The sequence below is a fragment of the Carassius auratus genome, chromosome 28, assembly GCF_003368295.1.
Source record: "Carassius auratus strain Wakin chromosome 28, ASM336829v1, whole genome shotgun sequence".
Taxonomy (NCBI): domain Eukaryota; kingdom Metazoa; phylum Chordata; class Actinopteri; order Cypriniformes; family Cyprinidae; genus Carassius; species Carassius auratus.
The window spans coordinates 19,482,659-19,508,538 of record NC_039270.1 but is presented as its reverse complement, the minus strand read 5'-3'; the positions used below and the strand labels follow the sequence as shown (position 1 = coordinate 19,508,538).

General features: G+C 37.0%; 2 protein-coding genes across 4 annotated transcripts in view; one reads left to right on the top strand and one right to left on the bottom strand.

Moving 5' to 3' along the window:
* Window positions 1–25,880, bottom strand: part of LOC113047539 (uncharacterized) — a 402,993-nt gene that overhangs the window by 245,989 nt on the left and 131,124 nt on the right.
* On the top strand, window positions 2,327–25,542 carry tmc6a (transmembrane channel-like 6a). Of its 3 annotated transcripts, none has more exons than XM_026208918.1 (20): window positions 2,327–2,453; window positions 3,321–3,425; window positions 4,573–4,710; window positions 6,290–6,421; window positions 6,766–6,874; window positions 7,005–7,092; window positions 7,307–7,564; window positions 11,007–11,167; window positions 11,258–11,402; window positions 14,761–14,928; window positions 16,423–16,556; window positions 17,247–17,334; window positions 17,650–17,747; window positions 17,822–17,917; window positions 18,004–18,079; window positions 22,424–22,557; window positions 22,909–23,085; window positions 23,169–23,247; window positions 25,099–25,168; window positions 25,262–25,542. In XM_026208918.1, exons 2-19 carry the CDS (start codon window positions 3,347–3,349, stop codon window positions 25,165–25,167), a joined length of 2,229 nt encoding a protein of 742 aa, XP_026064703.1. In that variant the 5' UTR covers window positions 2,327–2,453; window positions 3,321–3,346; the 3' UTR covers window position 25,168; window positions 25,262–25,542. The 3 variants fall into 3 exon arrangements, with proteins under 3 accessions (XP_026064703.1, XP_026064704.1, XP_026064701.1); XM_026208919.1 differs by having other exon boundaries at window positions 3,345–3,425; window positions 25,320–25,517; XM_026208916.1 differs by having other exon boundaries at window positions 2,328–2,453; window positions 3,345–3,425.

The following is a 25,880-nucleotide window of genomic DNA, read 5'->3' as shown; positions in this document are numbered from 1 at the left end:
TTTGGCAAATGCTGAAAAAGGAGGAGTGTCGAAAATCTCATTAATATTCATGATCTCATTACCATAGCTATTCTTACATGTAAAAATGGCATTTCTACATATCTGTAAAAGTATTTTTACTAGTTAAAATGTTATTTAAGATATCAGTAATTCTATTTTCACTAGTTGCAAGGACGATTTCAGATATCAACTGCCTTTGTTGATATCAATAATTACTTTGTTACTAGTAACAATGTGAATTCTTGATATCAACAATTTAGTTGTTACTAGTTGAAATGTTAATTCTTGATATCAGTAAATGTATTTCAACATGTTACAATTGTTATTTTTGATATCTGAAAAATAATTTCTGATATCAATATAATTTCTGATATCTAAAATGGCTTTCTTACTAGTAACAATCACATTCATGATATCAGAAATGAACATTGTCACTAGTGACAATTAAATTGTTGATATCAAGAATTTAATTGTTGATATCAACAATTAAATTGTTGATATCAAGAATAGACGTCTTTACTAGTAACCATGTGATTACTGATATCAAAAATAAAGGTCTTTACTAGTAAGAATTGTATTTCTGATATGTGAGATCGGAATTTCAACTAGTAAGAAAGCAATTCTTGATATCAACAATTAAATTTGAATGGAAGTCTATGGTGACATTTAACTAGTGAAAATACAATTCCTGATATCAAGAATTAACATTGTTACTAGTGGAAATTGAATTGTTGATATCAAAAATAGCAATTGTTACTAGTAGAAATCTAATTCCTGATATCAAAAATTAACATTGTTACTAGTGGAAATTGAATTGTTGATATCAAAAATAGCAATTGTTACTAGTAGAAATCTAATTCCTGATATCAAGAATTAACATTTTGACTAGTGAAAATTGAATTGTTGATATCAAAAATACATATCCTGCAAATGAATAAAAGTTAATTTGGCTTGCCTATTGGCATTCCCAGGTTAAAAATAATTGATATCAAGAATTAACATTGTTACTAGTTGAAATATAATTCCTGATATCAAGAATTAGCATTGTTACTAGTGGAAATGTAATTGTTGATATCAAGAATTTACATTGTTACTAGTGGAAATGTAATTGTTGATATCAAAAATTCTAATTGTTACTAGTGGAAATGTAATTGTTGATATCAAGAATTAACATTGTTACTAGTGAAAATTGAATTGTTGATATCAAGAATACATATCCTGCGAATGAATAAAAGTTAATTTGGCTTGCCATATATGTATGGTAAATATATACACACACTTTACCGACAGAAATACTTTATTTATGCTGTTTGCTGTGCTTTTAGTGATTCTTCGTGAACTGCATAAGTACCTAAGTACCGAATAATCCTCTAGGTGGCGCTATTAATCTACTTTTAATTGAAATACTCAACTAAAAGCGAATATACTTAATAGCTCCATGTCTTCCTGAGCTGAAATAATTTCTGTAGTGAAATACATCAAAGTGATGATACGTTAAAGAATGTCCAGTCAAAATTCTCTCTATATTGAAGAAATTAAATCATGCAGGTTTGGAATAGTATATATTCTTTTATTTTTTGGGGGGAACTATGTATCAACTATCCATGCAGTTACTTCAATACAGTGGATGCAAAAAGTATTTGAACACGTAAGCCACAATTTAAAATGCATTCTTTTTTTATTTTTCTTTATTTTTTTTATTTTTTTTTTGTAGCCTACATAATAATAATAATAATAATAATAATAATAATACAAAATCTAATTTAAAAAATAAAATAAAATAGATAGCATAAGCACACTTTTCAATCCAAACATCTCACAAACTGAAGTGTGTTAATATGATTCAAAAAGAAACAGATGCACAAAAGTGCATCACTCCAGAACTTGCTGCGTCTTTGTATCAATGTAGATGGGGATGCTCTCTGACAGACACAGAGGATTTCATTCAGTAGACAATTATTTAAGATGCATGTACCAAACTCAAATTGATGTTGTTTATAGCTATCTATTGTGTTTTCAAAAGGTGTGATGCAAATTTGACACGGGTCGCACTGTCATGAGGTCTGTAACGTATGACTGAGTCTGTTGTAGCTTGCCTTTTCAGATTAAGGCTGAGCAGTCTGTATCATGTTATGGCTTCTGTTTACAATTTCACATACCACACTGTAATGTAAAATACCTGTCTCCCTATGTACAGTTGTTTGTGATAATAGTACCAAACCAAATAATAATGAAGAAAAAAATAAATAAAAAATAGTAAGGCGTCAGCTCGTTCTTGTTTCTTCCTCTTGCCTGTGGTTTGTCACTCTGTATGAAGTCTGTCAACTGTGAAAATGTTTCTGCTTATTCGCAGAATGGGTACTGTTGAAGTACCAGTCTCTTTTTATTCGTATGGAAACTTTGAACAGTGTATTTTTTTCTTAGACTGTGCTGGAAACTTCACTGCTGTTTAGGTGAGTATCGCAATTGGTGCTACTTTATCAGAACAGCTGCGAAATCTGCTTTTGCTGTTTAAGATGAGTGTTGTTGAATGAACATCGGAGGTGTGATGATAGAACAACTCAAATTAGTTCTCTTGTGATACTATACTTTCATGCTTTATAAAAGTACGTACCATGAAAATAATATACTTTAAATGAAAGTACTTGATCTTGAACTGGATGTAATGTTTGCGGACATTTAGAGTTTTATTGTAGGTTCACTTTATATTAAAAGCAGGTAAATGAATATACAAAGGCATTTAGGCTAAGCTTTAACATTGTTTAATGCCATTTTATTGATTAGCATATTTAACTTTAAATTTGAACATCAAAATAAAACACTACAGTTACATTATAATCAGGTACTTTACATGCGTGTTACTATACAAGTCAACACATCAAAATAAGTGAAAATAGGAAAATATTCCTAAAACAGTCATTTCAAATGTGTTTTAAAATAAAATGTGTAATTTCACTCAGGTCTGAAGTCTCATGGTCATCCAAGCACACTTTTATCACATTAATATTATAATATCTGTAAGTAAAGTTTTCTAAAATATACTTTTAAAAAGTTAACTGCAATTAAGTGCATTTCCTTTTTTTTTTTTTTTTTTTTTACAAGAGTAGTTTAATGTAAAGAATGTAAAGTATTTAATATATATCTTTAGAGAATGTTAATTATGTTATGGCATCTTACGATGTTGATTTTGACAAATGAAAGACAGGCTTTTTATTTTAGTTGCAGATATATGGGGTTTATATAAGTTAAAATGCTCTGAAAAATAAATCCCAGGCAAATATTGTCTTTTACTATGAATATTAATTTCTGTTATGGCTCAGCACCTATTGCTTACACCGCTCTAGACATGGAGTGGACTTCCAGTGAAGATGAAGACCAGGAACAGATTCAGCTCAAAGCTATTAGACCACACAGAGCAGTGAAATGTGAGTACTGCACCGCATATGCAGCCTGACGTAAATCCTATAGGGAAGAAATAACTTCTTAACTTATTAATGTTAAAAAGAACATTATTTGTGTATTTGGTGTAATGCAATGTGTTATGTGTTTTAAAGTTTAAAAAAATATTATTTTCTACATAATGTACATTATTGTTGCCCCTCTGTGCCCTGCCTTTCTGAAACTTTCTGTTGATTTTTACAAAACTCATCGTTCTGAAAAGCAAGGTGTGCTCTGATTGGTCAGCTATCCAGTGCATTGTGACTCAAGCGTGTGTCGGAAATGTTACGCACCTTAACATACTGTGATGCCGTGTGTCCCGGTGCAACGAGACTTAACCAATAAAAACCATTACAAACAAGGCTTTAGTTACTGATAATTAATGATTATAATGACTTATACTGTCTTTTTAAGCATTGCATATCACGCTACGTAAAACCATGTCTGCATTTGTGATCGGAGAAACGACAAACAACAAGCTCTACATTACACTACACTGCTCAAAACTCACGTTTGAATAATCAGTGGCAAATCCTTTAAATATGTAAACGTACTTTCAGACTTTGAGTCAGAAGCACCAGACTGTCCTTGCAAAGTTGGAATTACCTCACTTCATAGAAACGACATTGTAGGCTACTCTCACAGGAAACAGTCCTTGTTCTCCGCAATCTGCGTGGCAACATCTGAATATTTGGGTTGAACTTTTCTGAAACAGTGTTGTAGATACAACTTAACCACTGGTTTCTAGTTGTGTCCTCTTTTGGAAGACCAAACAAAATAGCTTCACTTTCACATGAAACCCACAGCTTCTCCCCCACATGGCACCGGTGGGAACATCGTGAATAAAAGTTACGCTACTTTCTTTGCGTGAAATTTGGGAGGCGTTATGCAAATCTTCCCCCATCTTGACATAGACATGTGGGGGTGAGTTAGAATGAGCCGTTTTAGGCGGCAGTGGTTGACTCTTAACTTTGATAAAGAATATCTCTGTGGGTTTGAGACTTCAGTCTTTGCAACTTTGCAGATCTTCTTTATGCACCAAGAGCTTGTAACCCCCCAAAGAGGAAGGAAAAAATGAAATCGCATCATATGACTGCTTTAACTTTAACTTCTAACTTTTTCTTCTGTTTGTAGTTGATCTGACAGAAACAAATCGAGAAGACTTAGAAGCTCAGCGTTACCATGAGCCAAAACAAACGAATGCCCTGCAAAGGAACAGTTGGTCCTCTTCAACCCAGAGGGTCCTGTCCTCCATGCCTAGCCGCTCTATCAGTAAGAAAATGTTTTTTATTTTTTCATATAGATTTGCACACTTAATAAAATCATAGCTGTTTCACTAAAATATGTCAAAAAGAAAATATATGATTTTCATTGCATCAGACAACAAAATAATAGAATATGCAAAGAAACCCTTTATGAAAAAGAGCATACTTTTAGCATACCTTTAAAAAGAGTATGGATTCCGGAAATAAGTGGGGAAGTTGTGGCTTAATCGTTAGAGAGTTTGACTTCTAACCCTAGGGTTGTGGGTTTGAGTCTACAGCCATCAACACCACGACTTAGGTGCCCTTGAGCAAGGCACCGAACCGCAACTGCTCCACGGGCGCTGCCCACTGCTCCGGGTGTGTGTTCACAGTGTGTGTGTGTGTTTACTGCTGTGTGTGTGTGCTCTTTGGATGGGTTAAATGCAGAGCACTAATTCTGAGTATGGGTCACCATACTTGGCTCTATGTCACGTCACACACTCACAAGTGTAACCTGAAACTAATTTTTTTGGACAAGTTATTTACAATTTTATGAAAATGTGTTATAGTTTAAAATTATATTAAATGCATTTAGTTAAACTAAAAAGTACTTTTGGACCCACTAAAGCAGGACTTAATTACCTCTTTATATGTGACCCTGGACCACAAAACCAGTCTTAAGTTGCACAAGCATATAGCAATAGCCACAAATACATTGAATGGGTCAAAATGATTTTATGCCAAAAATCATTACGGATATTAAGTAAAGATCATGTTCCATGAAGATATTTTGTAAATTGTCTACCGTAAATATATCAAAACTTCATTTTTGATTAGTAATATGCATTGCGAAAGACTTCATTTGGACGAAGTGAAGTTAAAAAGTTTAAAGGTGATTTTCTCAGTGTTTGGATTTTTTTGCACTGTCAGATTCCAGTTGTATCTCACTCAAATATTGTCAGATCATAACAAACCATACACCAACAGAAATGTATTTATTTATTCATTAATCTCAATTTCAATCTCAATAATTATTATGTCTCTTGTGTATAGTTCTGTTTTTGAAATATGGAAAAAGTGTACTGCTGAATGTACTGGAAAGCATTTATGGTCAACTAAAATATTATTTAATGTAATTTCTACTTAATGTTGTTACTTTAAATACATTTAATTACACAATATTATTTAATCTGCAATTATTTTTTTAAGCATATACTATATATATATATATATATATATATATTAGTGTAGTGAGTTCAAGTTCTCATTCAATACAATTAAGTTCTAGAAATGTCCTCTGACCGGTGTCTTTTAGTGTTATTATTATTATTATTTAAATTGCTTACACACAAAATCTTTACTTGCAACATAATTTCTGAAACGTGAAACTCTATTTTTTTTTTTTCAAATGCAATTCCAATGTAATTCATCATATTTTACGGTAATTGTAGATATTTGTAGTTGTTTTACAATACTTTTAGTTATATTATAGCTATTGCACATTGAGATACAGAAGAGCAGAGACTTCTCCATAGAACACATTTATTAACTCCAGTTTCTAGTGCAAAATGTCAGTGTATGATCATTTTTACTTTGCCTTTTCTCAGGATTTAATCAGTCGACTGCGTTCTCCCGATCCACCGAGTCGCGAAGAAGACGACCTCTTAGCATTGTGTCTACCGCTCACTGCACCACAGACCAGGATGTCTTCAGAGGGCAGCCAGACTGCCAATATAGTGGTTTGCAGCCTTAAAACATTCTCAGTGCCAACTTTATTTGAAGAGAACATGACTCATATCATGAGGAATCCAATTTTTCTAGATCTTTAAGAGATAAGAGCATTTGATGTACTGTGAAACATATGTCATTCAGAACTTCCTCCTCAGTGACAAAGTTCACTGAAACTAGACTGCAACAACCACTTGTTGTATCCTTCTCTAATTTAACTTCACACTTATTTACATAAAAGTCTTAAAGGCACAGCAACAAGAAACAGGCTGTTTACAGAAAGATATGGAGAAAAGAATCTTAATTAAGATTAAAAGTGGACCTCTAACACTTTGTTTCTGTGTTCTGGTTGTAGTAACTCAAAATGAAGACCTGCTAAACAAACTACAAGGTTTGTCTGCAGCTGAATGTGTGCGGGTGTTGCGTGAAATGCCTCTTAGTGTTTCGGAGAAGCGCCAGATCAGGTACAGAATACAGTGTAATACTCACTTTTAGACAGCACAATTACATCTTTAAATATAGTGCAATAATTCATTTGTTCTTTGTGTCTAAATAGTTCATTTCTTTGTATCCTATCTAAATGTGTCTTTTTAGAGCTTGGTTTGTCTTATGGGATGCTGGACAGCCTCTCTCTGCTAACAGAGTCCAGTGCTGCCATCGCTTTAAAGCTTGGTTCTTGAAGGTGAATGCCTTCTTCTACAGCAACATTAAATTCAACATTAACACATGTATCCTTCACTGCTTTAACAAAGTAGGGGACACCAGTTTGTACCCTGTTCATACAAATAAACATTCAAAGTGGCATTTTTTTATATTTCAGATTTTCTGAGTAGAGTTTAATACTGAAATCAACATTTCTTGATTCATTAACCTGTATACTTGTTGTTTCTGCATAGGTTTTGTGTGGTGGCTGCTACGGAAGGGTCTCCCAGCAGAAATCCATACAGCTCTGGCATGGAGTGCTTAAAAAGATCAGCGCCCACTTTGGCACTGGGATTCTATCCTATTTCATCTTCCTCAGAAGACTGTTACATTTCAACATCCTCCTCTTCCTCATCACAGGCCTTTTCCTGGTTCTACCACAAATCTCAAATCCTTTTTCATCACAATACAAACCTGAAGCCACAGCTGACCTCTGGATGCTTACTGGCATGGTAATATTTGTATATTTCAAAAAGTTGGTGCTTTATATTAGGTTTTCCAGTTCCTGGAAATTTAAAGGGATAGTTCACTCCCGAAAATCAAAATTATGTCATTAATATCTCACCCTCATGTCGTTCCAAACCCGTGAGACCTCCATTTATCTTCAGAACACAGTTTAAGATATTTTAGATTTAGTCCGAGAGCTCTCAGTTCCTCCATTGAAACTGTGTGTACGGTATACTGTCCATGTCCAGAAAGGTAAGAAAAACATCATCAAAGTAGTCCATGTGACACCAGAGGGTCAGTTCGAATTTTTTAAAATATCGATAATGAATTTTGGTCCAAAAATAACAAAAACTACGACTTTATTCAGCATTGTCTTCTCTTCCGTGTCTGTTGTGAGAGAGTTTTAAACAAAGCAGTTTGTGATATCCGGTTCGCGAACGAATCACTCGATTCCAGATCTTTTTGAACCAGTTCAACAAATCGAACTGAATCGTTTTAAACAGTTTGCGTCTCCAATAGGGCTTGGGCGTTGTGACGTCATTACTTGGCGTGGCCACCGTGTTGATGGCCTCCTTTACTGCTACTCGGACTACTGCACAGTGTTTAGCTGTACTCCCTCTCATCCGTTTGTCTTAATTTGATTAATTAAAAATCTATTTCAACCATGGTAAACCGTTGCTGTTTTGGAGCTGTAACAGCGCAATATATAATCGCCATGGGGAAAATAAAATGAGAATGGATTAGCTTTCCACCGCTTTCCTGCTTGGAGGCGCGACCACAGAGACCATAACATCTGAAAATTCATTTATATAGCTTAAATCAAGAACATTGAAAATAAGGGAAATTTCCCGGGTTACTCATCCAAAATAAGTGTAATTTCAACATTCATCTTTCTGTTGCTATCCCTCTGCTGACAGCAGAAATCTGTACTACAAAAATGCTGCATTAACTTACGTTAAGCAATCTGTGAAGCTAGGTCTGACATGGCTTTGCTTACAGATTGGCGTGAAATCGTGCGCTCAAAACAACCATGCTGTTATCTTAAAAAGCCCAACATCATGCTAAGGTTGCTTTCAAGTAAGCAAAACGATGCTTTGAAAACATCTGTTCGCTGGAAGGGCAAGGAGTAGTAACAGAACAACAGCACAGAGACTTGACAGGTCCGATGGAGGGGTTAAGGGGATATTTTACAGGAAAATACTAAAACGGGAAGACAGCGGGAAAAGAGCTCAAATACGTGAGAACCCCGTAAAAAAACAGGGAGGGTTGACAGCTACTAACTACAATTTTGAAACACATAGTTAAAAGCCCATGTGTGAATGGTTGTTAGCACTAACAGTTACTAAACTAGCAGCTAGGTGTAGTGCAGCTTACCTTTGTCCAGATTACTGTATTACTGCATACTGTTTGCCGGTTCTATGATCTGCAGCTCCTGAACCCATCCATTTGTGTACTGCACATGAGACTCCAATAACTTGTAGCTTCCGAACTATTCTGAAGTATGGGGGCTAACAAAACAAACAAGGTAGCCGAGGATATCTGTAATGTAAAAGTGTGGCAGCAAGTCGTCGTCGGTACTCCATTCTTTGTTGGGAATTTCATATGGATCCAAACCGTTAAAAGTGCGGATTTCGTCCACACTCTGGCATCCCTATTTAGTGTATCCTTATAAATCCCACAACCTTTCCGCCCAAGCCCTATACACATTAATCCACAAATAACTTAAGCAGTTAACTGTTTTAATGTGGCTGACACTCCCTCTGAGTTAAAATAAACCAATATCCCGGAGTAATTCATGTACTCAAACAGTAGACTGACTGAACTTCTGTGAAGAGAGAACTGAAGATGAACACCGAGCCGAGCCAGATAACGAACAAAACATTGACTCGTTTACGAGTCAAGAACCGTTTCTGTCAGACGCGTCCGATTCGAGAACCTTTTCAGTGAGCTGAGTCAAAAGAGCCGAATTCCCATCTATGCGTGCTTTCGAACACCCGCCCAACTCTACCTCTGATTGGCTTACAATGAAATTTTACTCTACCTCAGCCAATCGTCAGCATTTATGCGCTTGTCTCGTGCTCTGCCCACTAACCAAGGAAGAACAGTAAAAAAAAAGTATTTGCCTCTCGCTCAGAGATCTAGTTGGTCTGATGAAAAAAAAGAACAGCTGACATCAGTTATAGTAACGCGCCGCATTTTTTGGCAGTAACGGTAACGGCGTTATTTAGATGAGAAGAGTAATCAATTAGATTACTCGTTACTGGAAAAAGTAATGCCGTTAGTAACGCCGTTATTTATAACGCCGTTATTCCCATCACTGCCAATGACGCCATTACATCGAGTGCAAAAGAAACGGTGAACCGTTTTCTTCAACCGGTTTATTGAACGAGTCAATGTTTCGTTCATTATCTGGCTCGGCTCTCTGTTCATCTTCAGTTCTCTCTTCACAGCAGTTCAGTCAGTGTACTGTTTGAGTACATGAATTACTCCGTGATATTGGTTTGTTTGAACTCAGAGGGAGTGTCAGCCACATTAAAAAAGTTAACAACTTAAGTAATTTTGGGATTAATTCGTTCGCAAACCGGATATCACAAACTGCTTTGTTTTGAACTCTTTCTCACAACAGACACGGAAGAGAAGACAATGCTGAATAAAGTTGTAGTTTTTGCTGTTTTTGGACCAAAATGTATTTTCGATGCTTCAAAAAATCCTGACTGACCCTCTGATGTCACATGGACTACTCTGATGATGTTTTTCTTACCTTTCTGGACATGGACAGTATACCATACACACAGCTTCAATGGAGGGACTGAGAGCTCTCGGACTAAATCTAAAATATCCCTTAAGTGTCACTGGGCCCAAAGCCATTACATATTTAAAACCGTAATATTCTGTACTAAACCTAAACTAATGTTGACAAACTATATATAGTCGGAGACCTTAGAAATTGTATTTTTTATATTTGACCACTGTTTTATATTTAAAATTATGTAGTGAAAGTAATTAATTAATTTGTGACAAGAAAATTTAGCAAAAAAAAAAAAAAAACCACCAAGATGTTCGCTTTTGTTACAAAAAGCTGATACATACACATACAATCACAAAAGTATAAATATTCTAAATTTTTATTTTTGGCTGCCAATAATTCAGACAAAACATCTTTTCTAGTTTTTATCAAAAACTTTGAGAATAAATTGATTATGTATATTTGTATATGTATGATTGATGTTGCAAGTATTCAGTAAAAAATGTAATGCATGTCAATTTCATGTATGATCATACATGAAATAAACTTTTTTTATGAAGTTTCTGTAACAACACTCTAGTACGACATGAGGATGAGTTATTAATTACATAATTTCGATTTTTGCGTGAACTATCCCTTTAAGATGGCCCACATTTATATTACTTGGACTATGAATGCTATGTTTTTTTGTTCCTCAACAGGGCATTCTCACAGACTCTGTGATGTTTTATGGCCACTATGCCACCAATAACACCTGTCAATTGGAAATAAAACCATGTTCAGACAATTATAACATACCGCTGGCATATATTTTTACTATTGGAACAGGCATGTTTATCACATTTGTGATGCTTGTTTACAGGTTTGTCTGCTTTCCTTATACATTATGCTAATTCAAATTCACATCATTTGCTTGCTTTGTGATTAAGTGAAATTTTGTTCATCCTTTCAGTATATCTAAATCATTTGGAAAGAGTTCTCGCATTTTCAAGGCTACCGGTAACCTAGCTTTAAAGGTTTTCTGCTCTTGGGATTTTAAAGTCAGCAAGAGACGGTCTGTTAAGCTGCAGTCGGTGAACATCTGCATTCAGCTGAAGGTTTGTGTCAGTTTTACTCTTCATGTTAAAACTAATTTATGACCCAGAGAAGTAATAATTGCATTGAAAAATGCCATGCACAAGAATTGCTATATTTGAATATATGTTTGCACATTCAAATCAGATAATTGATGCAGTATGTAGTCTGGCATTGTCATGATGGAAAATGCAAGGTCTTTCCTAAAAGAGACGATGTCTGGATGGGAGCATATGTTGTTCTAGAACTTGGATATACCTTTCAGCATTGATGGTGTGTAAGCTGCCCATGCCATACGCACTCATGCAACCCCATACCATCAGAGATGCAGGCTTCTGAACTGAGCGCTGATAACAACTTTGGCTGTCCTTGTTCTCTTTAGTCCGGATGACATAGCATCCCGGTTTTCCAAAAAGAACTTCAAATTTTGATTGTCTGACCAGAAAACAGTTTTCCACTTAGCCACAGTCCATTTTAAATGAGTTTAAATGCGCATCTGGATCATGTTTACATATGGCTTATTTTTTGACCCTATAGAGTATTAACTGGCAACGACGAATGGCACGATGGATTGTATTCACCCACAATGTTTTCTGGAAGTATTCCTGAGCCCATGTTGTGATTTCCATTACAGTATCATTCCTGTATTTGATGCAGTGCCGTCTAAGGGCCCGATGATCACGGGCATCTAGTATGGTTTTCCGGCCTTGACCCTTACGCACAGAGATTGTTCCAGATTTTCAGAATCTTTGGATGATATTATGCGCTGTAGATGATGATAACTTCAAACTCTTTGCAATTTTTCTCTGAGAAACTCCTTTCTGATATTACTCCACTATTTTTCCAGCAGCATTGGGGGAATTGGTGATCCTCTGGCCATCTTGACTTCTGAGAGACACTGCAACACTGAGAGGCTCTTTTTATACCCAATCATGTTCCCAATTGACCTAATAAGTTGCAAAATGGTCCTCCAGCTGTTCCATATATGTACATTTAACTTTTACGGCCTCGTATTGCTACCTGTCCCAACTTTATTGGAATGTGTAGCTCTCATGAAATCCGAAATGAGCCAATATTTGCCATGACATTTCAATATGTCTCAATTTCTACATTTGATATGTTATCTTTATTCTATTATGAATAAAATACAAGTTTCTGGGATTTGTAAATTATTCCATTCCATTTTTACTCACAATTTGTACAGTGTCCCAACTTTTTTAGAATCGGGTTTGTATATACGATACGAAAGATATTGCAAATCCTAAACTGCAACTTCCATTTTATTAACTTTCTATAGTGTTAAAAAGACAAGGCCAAATAAGCTTATAATAGCTGGATCTGTGCCTGTGTCCTCTCTCAAGTATCGTTCACTCCGCCAGTGTCTCGCATACACAGTTCGAGAAGGGTTTTGCTGCAGACTTGCACTTGCATTCTCAGACTTGCACTCTGAGACTCTTCCGCTAGTGACATCACTTGCAGTCTTTATTTTTATTTTTTTTTGTTCTATTTATTGATTACTTTTTGTTTGAATCTCTCAACATTGTACAACATTAGCCAGGTGGTGAAGACAAGAAAAAAAAATTTTTATTACAATGTCACATGCAATCAGATAGGACCCTGGTCTTGTTAGTCTGAAATAGCTGCCCGGAGGCGTTGCCAAGATGGCGGCCGAGTGGCACGACTTGCCTAAAAGGACTTTGTTATTATGCAACATTGAGGGAATGCGTAAGAATGGTCATGAGAATGGTCATTGAATAGATTCTGGCACTGTATCTCTCTTTGGGGGAGAAATCTTCACTTAAGGCTCCCTCCATGCTATCCAAAACCCTTCAGGAAACAGTTAGTTTGAATGGCAGTGCATATGTGGCAGCAGGTCAGGCTACAGCTTTTAAATGGCTTTTTAAATTCTGCTTTCAATATTAACCCTTTCCATTTTCTGGCATTGCTCTGATACTCTTAAGGCACCAATACACTCACATTTTCGTTCTTTGCATGTAGGCAAAAAGAAGTTTGAAAAAGCTGAGTGATGGTATAATTTTTTTTTTTAACATTCCGACACCCCTATGATGCGGGGTGTAGGTTAATATAAACGTGTCACAACACTTGCACGTATGTCTCAATCACAATAAAGAAACAATGATGGTGCATCTACTTGTATCTAAGTGTGAGACAGGTACCAATGGTCAGAATATTGTAGGTAAAAGAATAATGATTAGCAGCAGTTCAGAGTCAAGTATCAAGTTTGCAAAACAAAATAACCATTCCATTCCCAAAATCAGTCTTTAAGTTTCAATGGCTCATAGTCTGAAAACTATAGTATGATGTGGAAAAAATATAGGAGTCACCTCAATAACACTAAACTAATATTTTATAAGTGTTCATTTATTTTATTAAACTGGATTAAACCTTTTAATATTTTATGTGGTGTCATGATTTGATAGAGACATTGGTTTATTATTGTATGGTATTTTAGCATTTCATTTATTGTTTACAGTAGTCAGTCAGATATTCGACACAGTGTATTTATGTTGCTAGTGACTTAGATATGTTATTCTCCTGCCACCTGACCTCGGATGAATGAGAAAGTAAGAGAGATTTTTTTTTTTACTTCAACAAAGGTGGATTTCCAGAACACACTCACCAATCGCCATTCGCCACGTACCAATGTTATCTCAAAGGTGTTTAGGAGCCAAAACTAACTCCCCCAGAAAGTTTGCTTTGGTGAGCTGCTTCAAATTGCTGAAAAAAAAAAAAAAAACTCAATACAAACTTTGCTTCGGCCTGATTTTGTTCAAAATTATGTAATATCTGTTCGTACTTCGATTTTGTTTGAAATATATCGTGGCCTTTATTTGTATTCATTTGATTTTTACACATAATCACTACTTAAATGAAGAGTTGTCAGCTTAAGTCCACACTTCACAGAAATGTATGGTTCTATGTGTCTCCTACCACAGTTTACTTTTTTATAAAACTCTTAACCATTATGAATGGTGAGATGATTCTGTACTTTACGAGAAGGTTTTGTAAGTATCATAGTTCTACATCCTTCTAAAGGAATGGATAGCCATTTAGAACAGTATTCTAAAGTCAATATCATGGTTATTAATAATGACTCAAGTGTTATCAAATCCATCAGAAGGAATTACTTTCCAAAACTAAGAACGTTAATATTGCGTTACTCATTTGTTCTTGTGTTACTCATTAATGATGGAATAGCATTCTATTGTTAAAATACTTCCTCAAAAACAACTTCATAAGGCATAGTTGTGTTTGATGATAATAGTGAAGCAGGAATGACACTTATACGTAATATTGCAAGCATATTTTTCGACTTTTACAAAGAAGCTAAGATTTGAGTGATTCCATTTTTTGTTTTAGGAGATGCTGTCTGAGATCAGCTGCAAAAAACAGAAGAGGAACTTGCATTCGACTTTTGGCTGGTTGAGTCTACACTTTCTTGTATGGACCATTTGCCTGTTTTGCATAGCTATTTGCATGCTGGCTGTATACCACTTTCACCCTTACCTTGAACAGGATAGTAAAAAGGTAAGGGTCTGCTCATAGTGTTGAAAGGGCAACAGGATGCTTAACACTTAAGATATTACACCGTTCATGATAGAAAATACCAGTCACATCCTGTTCAGTTCTCACACCAGTTATTTTTGCTGCCTCATTACAATTAATGCAGACAACTTTATTGTCAACATCCGCATTGCATGGTTGACAGTTTTCTTCCGATTTCATCAGAACATAGTAGACTCAACATCTTGAAAACACTGTCTGTTGGACTATTGCCTTATATAAAACTATGATTCTGTTGTCATTGTGTTTTGGTTTTCAGGGCCCATATTCACAAACATTGTATCTAACCACAAAGAGTCCGCTTAAACAGAAGTAAAAGTTTTTAGCTAAGAGTTTTGTTTTAAAACCTATTCACAAAACTTCTGCGACAAACTTTTACTAAGGAATAGAAGGAAGTTCTAAGCTAAGAGTAAGGGTGGCTTGGATGATGTAAGCATGCTTGCTTACTATGCACACAGTGATTGGCTGATGGGGACAGATATTTATTCATAGAAATATTCTAGAGTGTGATATTATGTTGCCATGTCAAAATAAAGGTTTTAAAATGTATGTTTAGTTTAAATAATTAAACAATATTATTTAATGTGTTAAATGTGTGTGTGTGTGTGTGTGTTCAGCTAATTGTCTGTAACAGGCTGTATGCTTCTTGTAAAAAATAAATAAAAATGTTTTAGTTTAGTCCTTTTAAGTATAAAAGACATCCAAAACAAAACAGTAAACCAAACTGAACACAAGAGCAGGTGTTACTTCTTGCCCGATTGATTAAAACAAGCATATAATCAAAGTACATTTTGAAGTTGGGATAACCTCCAAAACAAAGGTCAATACCTTTTTAAAAGCACAGTATCATCAATTGTTTCTAAAATGTTTACGTTCCGAGGCAGATTGCCAGCAACAGCCATTTTAGGAATAGTTTTAGGTTTGGTCTTAGTGACTTAGGAGTCCTATCCACTAATCCTAATGTTTCACAGACGTAGGAGCTAGTTTTAATGCTAAAATGCTTTGTGAAATACTCTTGGAGCAACACCTTCGGAGTCCTAAAGGATTGACATGCCCTTTATTTTAAAGATTTTTTTCCTAAAGAGTTATGAGCTACTTTATCCTTAAGATGTTTTGTGAATACGGGCCCAGATCTCCGTGTGGAGCACCGGCTGTTTTCAGACTCCTTCTAAATCACACTGAACTATTACAATTAATGGCAAAACGAGTGTTTGTCTAAACTGACATTTCCTACTGACACACTACAGCAAAAGATATAAATAACTGACTTATTAGAATTTTTTTTTAGCTGGTGAAAATACTAGTCTTCTTTTTTTATTATTATTATTCTTTCTAGAATTGTTTATGCATTTCTGAAAATTCTTGTTTCTTTGTCCTTCCTTTAGAATTAAAATACAATCCATTATTTGATATATTGTGTGTTTATGTCTTTGTCATATGTTGGCGAACTCTGTTCAGAAAGCTGTTGATTTGCTCAAACTGCCTTTGGTCGTGTCTTGCATCAGTCATCTACTGCCTGGTTTCTTCGACATGTTATCCAGGGTAGAGCATTACGCCTCCCCAAGCACTCGGATTTATGTGTCCATTGCAAGGTCAGGGAAGCTCTTTATTATTATAATTTTTTTCTTACCATCTGTACACTTATTTATTCACTTCCTGTCTAATTCTGCTGTGAGCGAAGCTCTGTTTCCTTTTTAGTGCAGCAGGAAGCAAGTTTAACACGCTTCATTTGATTGCCTTTGAATGCTAAATATTTCCTGCTCACCAGCGTGACGTTAATTTAGCATGACTCTTATCTTGAGAACTACTCCAAACCTTCAGAGAAATTGTTTGTCTGTTTCAATTGCACGGAAGTTATCCAACCAAACCACTGTGTTAAATAATTTAAGAATTTTGTGTAAATATAACACAAGCAGTATAACACAATATAAGCAGTATAACACAAATTAAGAGATTATTGTGGCAATGTTAATAGCGAGAATTGGACCTTAAAATCAAGTGTCACCAAAAGGTTATTCAAATGTATTCCTTGATAATTTAATAGCACGAATACAGAATACAAGATTCTTCTCACACACTTTTGAAATGAGATACATTTTAGTTTTCCATTTAAATATATAGCACTAATAACAAATAACATATTTTTGCATTTCCTGGTTTTATTTTAGAAATACCCATGAATTTCCCAGTTTGTTTTAACATAAGACTGTTTGTTATCAATAGAATCAAATTTCCGAGTCACTGCATGCACATCAAAGACCTTTCGGTTTCTTCTTTCACAGGAACCTGTTGTTGAAGGGTTGCATTTTTAGTGCGTTGTGTTACTACTGGCTCAAGACCATTTCTGGCAAAGGACAAAATACACGAGAGGTGACCAAAAACACAAAACCCGAACTTTTATACTCACACACACACACACACACACACACACACACACACACACACACATATATATATATATATATATATATATATATATATATATATATACATAGACAGTATGTTATTACAATAACAACAAAACAATATTAAGCACCCAGTCCTTTAAAGTTGTATGATAATAATATAACTTAAATTACAAATAATTACAAAATACTCCTTTAAAAAGAAATATCATTTATAGGAGCTTATTAGTTGAATATGAAATGAAAGCAGGCTTGTTTTTTGATTTGTGGTTACTTGCAGTGTTGGGAGACATTGGTTGGTCAAGAGCTTTACCGTTTGGTTTTAATGGATCTGCTGTTTGCGATGTCATACATCATCTTGGCAGAGTTTCTGTGGGGGTAAGTTCTCATTTTTCCATATGATAGCAAAGAGATGTTTAACAGGGATGTGTTGACTCTTTCTGCACCTTCAGGCTGTGTATAAGAAACATCACATTAAGAAGAAGGAAACTGGAGTTTGACATCGCACGGGATGTTCTGGAGCTCATCTACGGCCAAACGCTTGTGTGGTACTGTCATCTCCTCCTCATGAAGACACATCACATTGTGTTCTGACAGCATCTCCCTAACAGAATTTTCCGTTTTCTCTTTGTAGGTTTGGTGTGCTGTTTTCACCGCTGTTGCCTGCAGTTCAAATTGGGAAACTGGTTCTACTCTTCTACTTCAAAAAGGTCAAGATCTTCTTAATCCTTTTTTAGGCTTTATTGGGTTGAAGGTGCATGGCGGATAGAAGATTGAATGTAATGTTATAAATGCTAACGTGTACGGTAGTTCCCCCAAAAATGAAATTATGTTACCATTTAATGACCATGATGTTGTTCTTAGAGCATAAAAAGAAGATATTTGCTGAATGTATGAGCTTAGGATAGCAAATGGGAATTTCTGGAAAACTGTCAAGCACAAAAAAGACTAAAAGTGGATTATGTATTTCAGGTTTTGTGAAGAGATACAACAGCTTTGTGAGAAGCAAGTGAAAAAAATAAGTTATTTACTTGCATCACATTTTTCAAACTTGTCATGCCATGAATTAATGGCATCAAACCTGGTGCAAAACATTTAAATTCATGCATTTAGCAGACACTTTCATCCAAAGCTACTTACAGTGCATTCAGAATATATTTATTTTTTTACCAGTATGTGTTTTTCCTGGGAGTTGAACCCACAACCTGTTGCGCTGCTAACGCAATGCTCTACCACTTAGCCACAGGAGCAAACACTTGACTGAGCTTTGAAGACACCAGGACATGTGGGAATTTTAATTAGATGAATTACAGTTATTTTCAGTAGCTAACAAGCATTTGTCCAAGCAGTTGTCACATTTTCAAAACTCTAAACACAATTAGCACACCATCTGTCTATTGAGGCCATACCATTCACACATTTCATGTCGTTTTCACACAATATGGGGTCATTAAATACATTTCCACAATGCTTACATTTTCTGAACAGACAAGCTATACCTCCCAACAAAATTATGGATATTTTTTGTGGTATTTACAAATGTTAACACACAACATCCCACAATAGCAAAAACAATGTTCCAAACCCTAGATACAGTATAAAAACCTCTGCTTCTGCAATGATATCAGTTCAAAAACAATATATCTTAGCTGATTTATGTTGTGTAAATTGGGCCAACCACAACTGATTCCAATCTGGCTTAGACTCAATGGCAGGGGTTATTTTTTTCTATTACATTGACACTTATACAATAAAAGGAGGACTTTGAAGATTGATGTTTTTGGAAACAGAAACAGAAAAATACAAGCACTGTAATGTATGGACGATGAAGAGTAAGAGCTTAAGGGGCCCAGTCAGAGGAGCAGGAGCAGTGAGAGGAGCAGGAGCAGTAAGAGGAGCAGTGAGAGATGCAGTGAGAGATGCAGTGAGGGGAGCAGGAGCAGTGAGAGGAGCAGGAGCAGTGAGGGGAGCAGTGAGAGGAGCAGGAGCAGTGAGAGGAACAGTCAGAGGAGCAGGAGCAGTGAGGGGAGCAGTGAGAGGAGCAGGAGAAGTGAGAGGAGCAAGAGCAGTGAGAGGAGCAGTGAGGGGAGCAGTGAGAGGAGCAGTGAGAGAAGCAGTGAGAGATGCAGTGAGAGGAGCAGGAGCAGTGAGAGAAGCAGTGAGAGGAGCAGGAGCAGTGAGAGGAGCAGGAGCAGTGAGAGGAGCAGTGAGAGATGCAGTGAGAGGAGCAGGAGCAGTGAGAGGAGCATTGAGAGGAGCAGGAGCAGTGAGAGAAGCAGTGAGAGGAGCAGGAGCAGTGAGAGGAGCAGTGAGAGGAGCAGGAGCAGTGAGAGGAGCAGGAGCAGTGAGAGGAGCAGGAGCAGTGAGAGGAGCAGGAGCAGGAGCAGTGAGAGGAGCAGGAGCAGTGAGAGGAGCAGTGAGAGATGCAGTGAGAGGAGCAGGAGCAGTGAGAGGAGCATTGAGAGGAGCAGGAGCAGTGAGAGAAGCAGTGAGAGGAGCAGGAGCAGTGAGAGGAGCAGTGAGAGGAGCAGGAGCAGTTAGAGGAGAAGGAGCAATGAGAGGAGCAGTGAGAGGAGCAGGAGCAGTGAGAGGAGCAGTGAGAGGAGCAGGAGCAATGAGAGGAGCAGTGAGAGGAGCAGGAGCAGTGAGAGGAGCAGTGAGAGGAGCAGGAGCAATGAGATGAGCAGTGAGAGGAGCAGGAGCAGTGAGAGGAGCAGTGAGAGGAGCAGGAGCAATGAGAGGAGCAGTGAGAGGAGCAGTGAGAGGAGCAGGAGCAGTGAGAGGAGCAGTGAGAGGAGCAGGAACAATGAGAGGAGCAGTGAGAGGAGCAGTGAGAGGAGCAGGAGCAATGAGATGAGCAGTGAGAGATGCAGGAGCAGTGAGAGGAACAGGAGCAATGAGAGGAGCAGTGAGAGGAGCAGGAGCAGTGAGAGGAGCAGGAGCAGTGAAAGGAGCAGTGAGAGATGCAGGAGCAGTGAGAGGAGCAGGAGAAGTGAGACGAGCAGGAGAAGTGAGAGGAGCAGGAGCAGTGAGAGGAGCAGGAGAAGTGAGACGAGCAGGAGAAGTGAGAGGAGCAGGAGCAGTGAGAGGAGCAGGAGAAGTGAGACGAGCAGGAGCAGTGAGAGGAGCAGGAGAAGTGAGAGGAGCAGTGAGAGGAGCAGTGAGAGGAGCAGGAGCAGTGAGAGGAGCAGTGAGAGGAGCAGTGAGAGGAGCAGGAGCAGTGAGAGGAGCAGTGAGAGGAGCAGGAGCAGTGAGAGGAGCAGTGAGAGATGCAGGAGCAGTGAGAGGAGCAGTGAGAGGAGCAGGAGAAGTGAGAGGAGCAGGAGCAGTGAGAGGAGCAGGAGCAGTGAGAGGAGCAGTGAGAGATGCAGGAGCAGTGAGAGGAGCAGTGAGAGGAGCAGGAGCAGTGAGAGGAGCAGGAGCAGTGAGAGGAGCAGTGAGAGGAGCAGTGAGAGGAGCAGGAGCAGTGAGAGGAGCAGGAGCAGTGAGAGGAGCAGTGAGAGATGCAGGAGCAGTGAGAGGAGCAGTGAGAGGAGCAGGAGCAGTGAGAGATGCAGGAGCAGTGAGAGGAGCAGTGAGAGGAGCAGTGAGAGGAGCAGGAGCAGTGAGAGGAGCAGGAGCAGTGAGAGGAGCAGTGAGAGATGCAGGAGCAGTGAGAGGAGCAGTGAGAGGAGCAGGAGAAGTGAGAGGAGCAGGAGCAGTGAGAGGAGCAGGAGAAGTGAGACGAGCAGGAGAAGTGAGAGGAGCAGGAGCAGTGAGAGGAACAGGAGAAGTGAGACGAGCAGGAGCAGTGAGAGGAGCAGGAGCAGTGAGAGATGCAGTAAGAGGAGCAGGAGCAGTGAGAGGAGCAGTGAGAGATGCAGTGAGAGGAGCAGTGAGAGGAGCAGGAGCAGTGAGAGGAGCAGGAGCAGTGAGAGGAGCAGTGAGAGGAGCAGGAGCAATGAGAGGATCAGTGAGAGATGCAGGAGCAGTGAGTTGTTTTATTTTACCCCCCCCCCCTCTTTTTTTATCTGGGCTGTTGTTGTACAGGAACTGTTCAGAATGCTCTTATGTGTTTCATGGATACATTTTCTCTTCTATCATACTGTGTTTCTACTGTACCTCCTGCAGTAAACAGTAAAGGAAAAAAAAGCTTTTTACTGGAATGCTTTTGAATGTGAACATTACTGTACATTTGGACATACAGTTCCTAACCAAGAAATTTAATGTAAAACAGTGAATTGCATGTTTCGCATGCAAATACCTGTAAAACTGAGACTGAAAAGTCTATTCAGTTTTTGTAATGTCAACAATAGCCAGTATTTTGAAACCTGGTGTACTTTGATTGACTGCATGTACCTTGTGAGGTGAAAACAGGTGTTATTCTTTGACAGGATCATTTAATTTTGAGTCAGATTTCCAGTGTTTTGGTAAAGTTGGTGTGTGCAGAGAATGATGTGTTCTATTTTGAAATGAAGATTTAGTATATATATAACAAAATGTGTTTTTGAGAAGAAAATTATCCATTTGGCCAATTGTGTTTTATAGGTGTGAGTCTGTGTTAAGAGTTTAGAAAAAGTATCTGAAGTATGGTTAAGCGCTTGTTAGCGATTGAAAAAAAAACTGTAAAAAACACAAAGCTATTGTATGGCTCCAAAAACTTGGAATATAGCAAGCTATATGAGCTTCCTTTATAGTGTTTTTTTTTTAACTTTGACCCTTATAGTAAGGGTACACATTACTATATTACAACTTTAGTGTACTAATATGCACCTTTTTTGGGGTGGATAGGGTACCAGGTTGTCCATACAAGGGTGATCTGGGAGAGTATACCCTTCCTTAACCTTTCATCATCCAGTATGGAAATGTGAAACAACAAATAATACAGGAAAAAAAGAGAAAACAATACATAGTTGTAACTATGTCAGAAATTTCACATCTGAGAACTGTTCTTTTTGCGGCAATGTACTGTAGACAAAGAAATTGTGTCTTTAATGCTATAATATATCACTACAGATGTTAATTTATATCATCCAAGGTCAATTACCTTCCTGTTTGTCACCCCCCTTTTATAGACGAGTTTGATGATGAACTTTCAACCACCCAGGAAACACTGGAGGGCCACTCAGATGAGCTCATTCTTCATTAAACTCCTGTTTTTCCCCTCCTTCACTGGGGCCCTTGCATGTGTCATTTATGCAATGTGGAGGTTTGTCTCTTCATATATATAGATATACTGAAATAAATAATGTGTTAATACACACCCTAGAGCTTCCTCTCTACAAGGTGGTCTATCACAATAATAAAGAAAGCCAATTTGATGGGACAGTTAGAGAAATAGCTGTCTTAAAAATAATTCTCTTATTGGTCCAAATTTATTATTATTATTATTATTTTTTTTTTTGAGTGGAACACAAAAGATGTTTCATCAGGTTTTGTCCTCCATAGGAAATTTCACATGCACACACGCTCATTCATACTGCATGTTTTTCTTGACAAAGCAAATCATGTCAGTTACTGTACATAAAGTCATTAAAGTGCAAGTGTGTTGTTCTTTTAGGGTCACGCCCTCATTAAATTGTGGGCCCTTCAGTAACCTCCCCAGCATGCTTCGCTTAGGCAAGGAGTGGATCAAGAACCTGGGCGAGTCAAAACCCAATATGTTTTGGCTCAGCTGGGCTTATAATAACCTGGTGGACAACCCTTTGTTCCTCTTCATCACTGCAGGCCTGTTACTGTGAGTACTCCTTTGCCTGTGTGTCTTTATGGGTGCAGTATGGATATGGGTCATTTTTAACAGTCATCTCTGTCTCTTTGCAGTGCCAGTATATACATTCACATGCAAGTTTTGGATGGCCAAAAGAGAATCATTGCTAAGTTACAAGAACAAATAGACAATGTAAGTATTATGAGTCTTGTGGCAAAGTACGTAAATGTGAACTTAAAGCAATAAATGAAAATTACCCCATGATTTACTCACCCTCAAGCCATCCTAGTCGAATATGACTTTCCTCTTTCAGATGAATGCAGTCGGAGATACATTTACAAATGTCCTGGCTCCTCCGAGCGTTATAATAGCAGTGAATGGTGGTTGAGATTTGAAGCCCAAAAAGTGCATCCATCCATCTTAAAAAAATACTCCACATGGCTCTGAGGAGTTAATATAGCCTACCTGAAGCAAAGTGATGCATTTGTGTTAAAAAAATATCCATAATATCTAAAAATGTATAAACCATAAGCGAGTGGTATAATGTAATGAAGTGAAAATACTTTGTTACAGTACTTAAGTGTTTTTTTTAGGAATATCTGTACTTTACTTGAGTTTTTACGCTTTTGCTCTCGTGCAAACAAGTGCGTGCCGTCACGACTGTGAATGATATAATTTCTCACTCAAGTCAGGGGTGTGCGATGCATCATCTTTTGCGATAATATAGTAAGTGTTGTTGTAATGATATGTAATTTGAAGTTATCAAGTAGGCTATATCACCAAATCACACAGAGTGCACACACATTCATTTATTACTCTATTAAAACGAAATATTCAAGGCATTCTAAATTGTAGATGGCAAAAATGATTCCGTGTTCTTTTTATATGTATATAATTTAATGTATGACTAGTTAACTTAATCTATATCATGCAAAGAGTACCGTTTTTCTGCAGATGCATGAACACATTAAATAATAATTTTATACAAGTTCATTAAAGCCATAAATGACTAACATTTTAGACATAATAGTCCTTCTTTTTGCAGTATTCAACGTTTTATGTAAAAAAAAAAAAAAAAAAAAAAATAGGCTTATTTACACATCTGTATCTGCGGTTTAAATGAATCCATCTCCCCTCTGACATATATTGACTGTGTAAATACATGCTATTTCAAATGCAGATTCCAGAAATGTTTTCTTATGTCAGGATGAAAGACACTAAGTACCGGAAGAAGTGCTTCTTATTCTTATCCAAAAATATAAAATGGAAGAAATAGTTAAAACTGAAGACAATCTTGCTACTTAAGCAGTGTATGTGAACATTTTTATGTATTTATCTGCTTCTTTTCCATTTTGCATTTACTTTTACTTTCAATATTTCAGAACATTTAGGATTTAAAAAATTTATTTTTGTACTTTTGTACAGTACGTTTCGTACTAAGACTTTTACTCTAGTAATATTTTAAACGGTGACTTCAGCTTCTACCAAAATCTTTTTCTTGTAAGAAACTTTTACGTTTATTTGAGCATGACTTTAAAAAAAAGTAAACCAACGACTTTCAGATACTTTATACACCACTGCAGTAAGCTCTTGCGAGAGAGAGTGGCGTTCCAACAGATGACATAGATTGTAGGTGAGGCGAAAATATTGTTTAGCCCATAAAATAAACACAATGTGGTTGATTCAGCAAGAATAGCATCATAGATTTTACACTCACACACACCAACCTAACCACATATGTGGTTCACAGGGACTATCCATAGCTGCAATGTTTTATATTCTGAGCATATCCAATTGTCTATCCCCTAACGGAAAACCTTTGGCAGTTTTTTTGTTTTTTAGCAAGTTTTTAAGCCAGTTGGTTTACAAGGTCACACTATTCTCATTGAATCACTGAAATTCTCAGTGATTTGAGGTGTCATCAAGTGTCTAACACACATGGTTTGGGATCAGTAATGCCTTCATAAACATGACAAATTACAGTAGGCTATCTTGTTTTGACAGCCTATTGATTTCTTTCTATCATCTCATCTGTCTTATTAGGAGGGGGAAGATAAGAAGTTCCTTATAGCTAAACTGCAGGCCCTCAATGAGGCAGGTGCTCAGAACTAAGGTGAGCTTTCAGTCTTTCACTTTAACTACAAATACTTTACTTTGTTGTGTGCATTCAGAATGTTTGATGTTCAGATAAATTAATGTTTGACAGATGAAGGCACATTCCACACCTTTCAACTTGCAGAGGTTGATTTCCTTCTTGTGAACAGGGTTTTTTTCCATGAACTCGTCACCTGCTGATTACTAGTTTTATTCAGGAAGGCTGAATTCTACAGAAATGGATTCGGAAGAATGCAAGAATGTTAACCCTTCAAAAAAAAAAAATCATACTTGAGAAACCGGTGCATCTTTTAAAGAACTCAGACAACAGCTGCTTTTTTGGAGACCAGTGATACTGATATTTAGTACTGTTACTGTCATTTAGTCATATAATAATAATAATTATTATTATTTTTATGTAAATGAAAAAGTTTATTTTTGCTTGTTGAAATGTTTTTTTATGTCAGTTCTTTATTGGAACTGCTAAAGAGCTATATTTGTGTATGGTTGAAGATATTTAGAGAATGCTTGTATAGTGCGACATGTTAAAGATGAGATTGACTTCAGTTTATCTAACTGCTGTGGTTTGATCATTTGAAATCAATCAATAAATGCAATATTTATGCGTTAAAGGTATGATGTGTGTGGTCTGACCTAGTTCTTCGCAGTCTAATTTTAGTCATCTATTGTCAGGTTATCTGATTAGTTTCCCTTTGTTTGCTTCCTGCTTA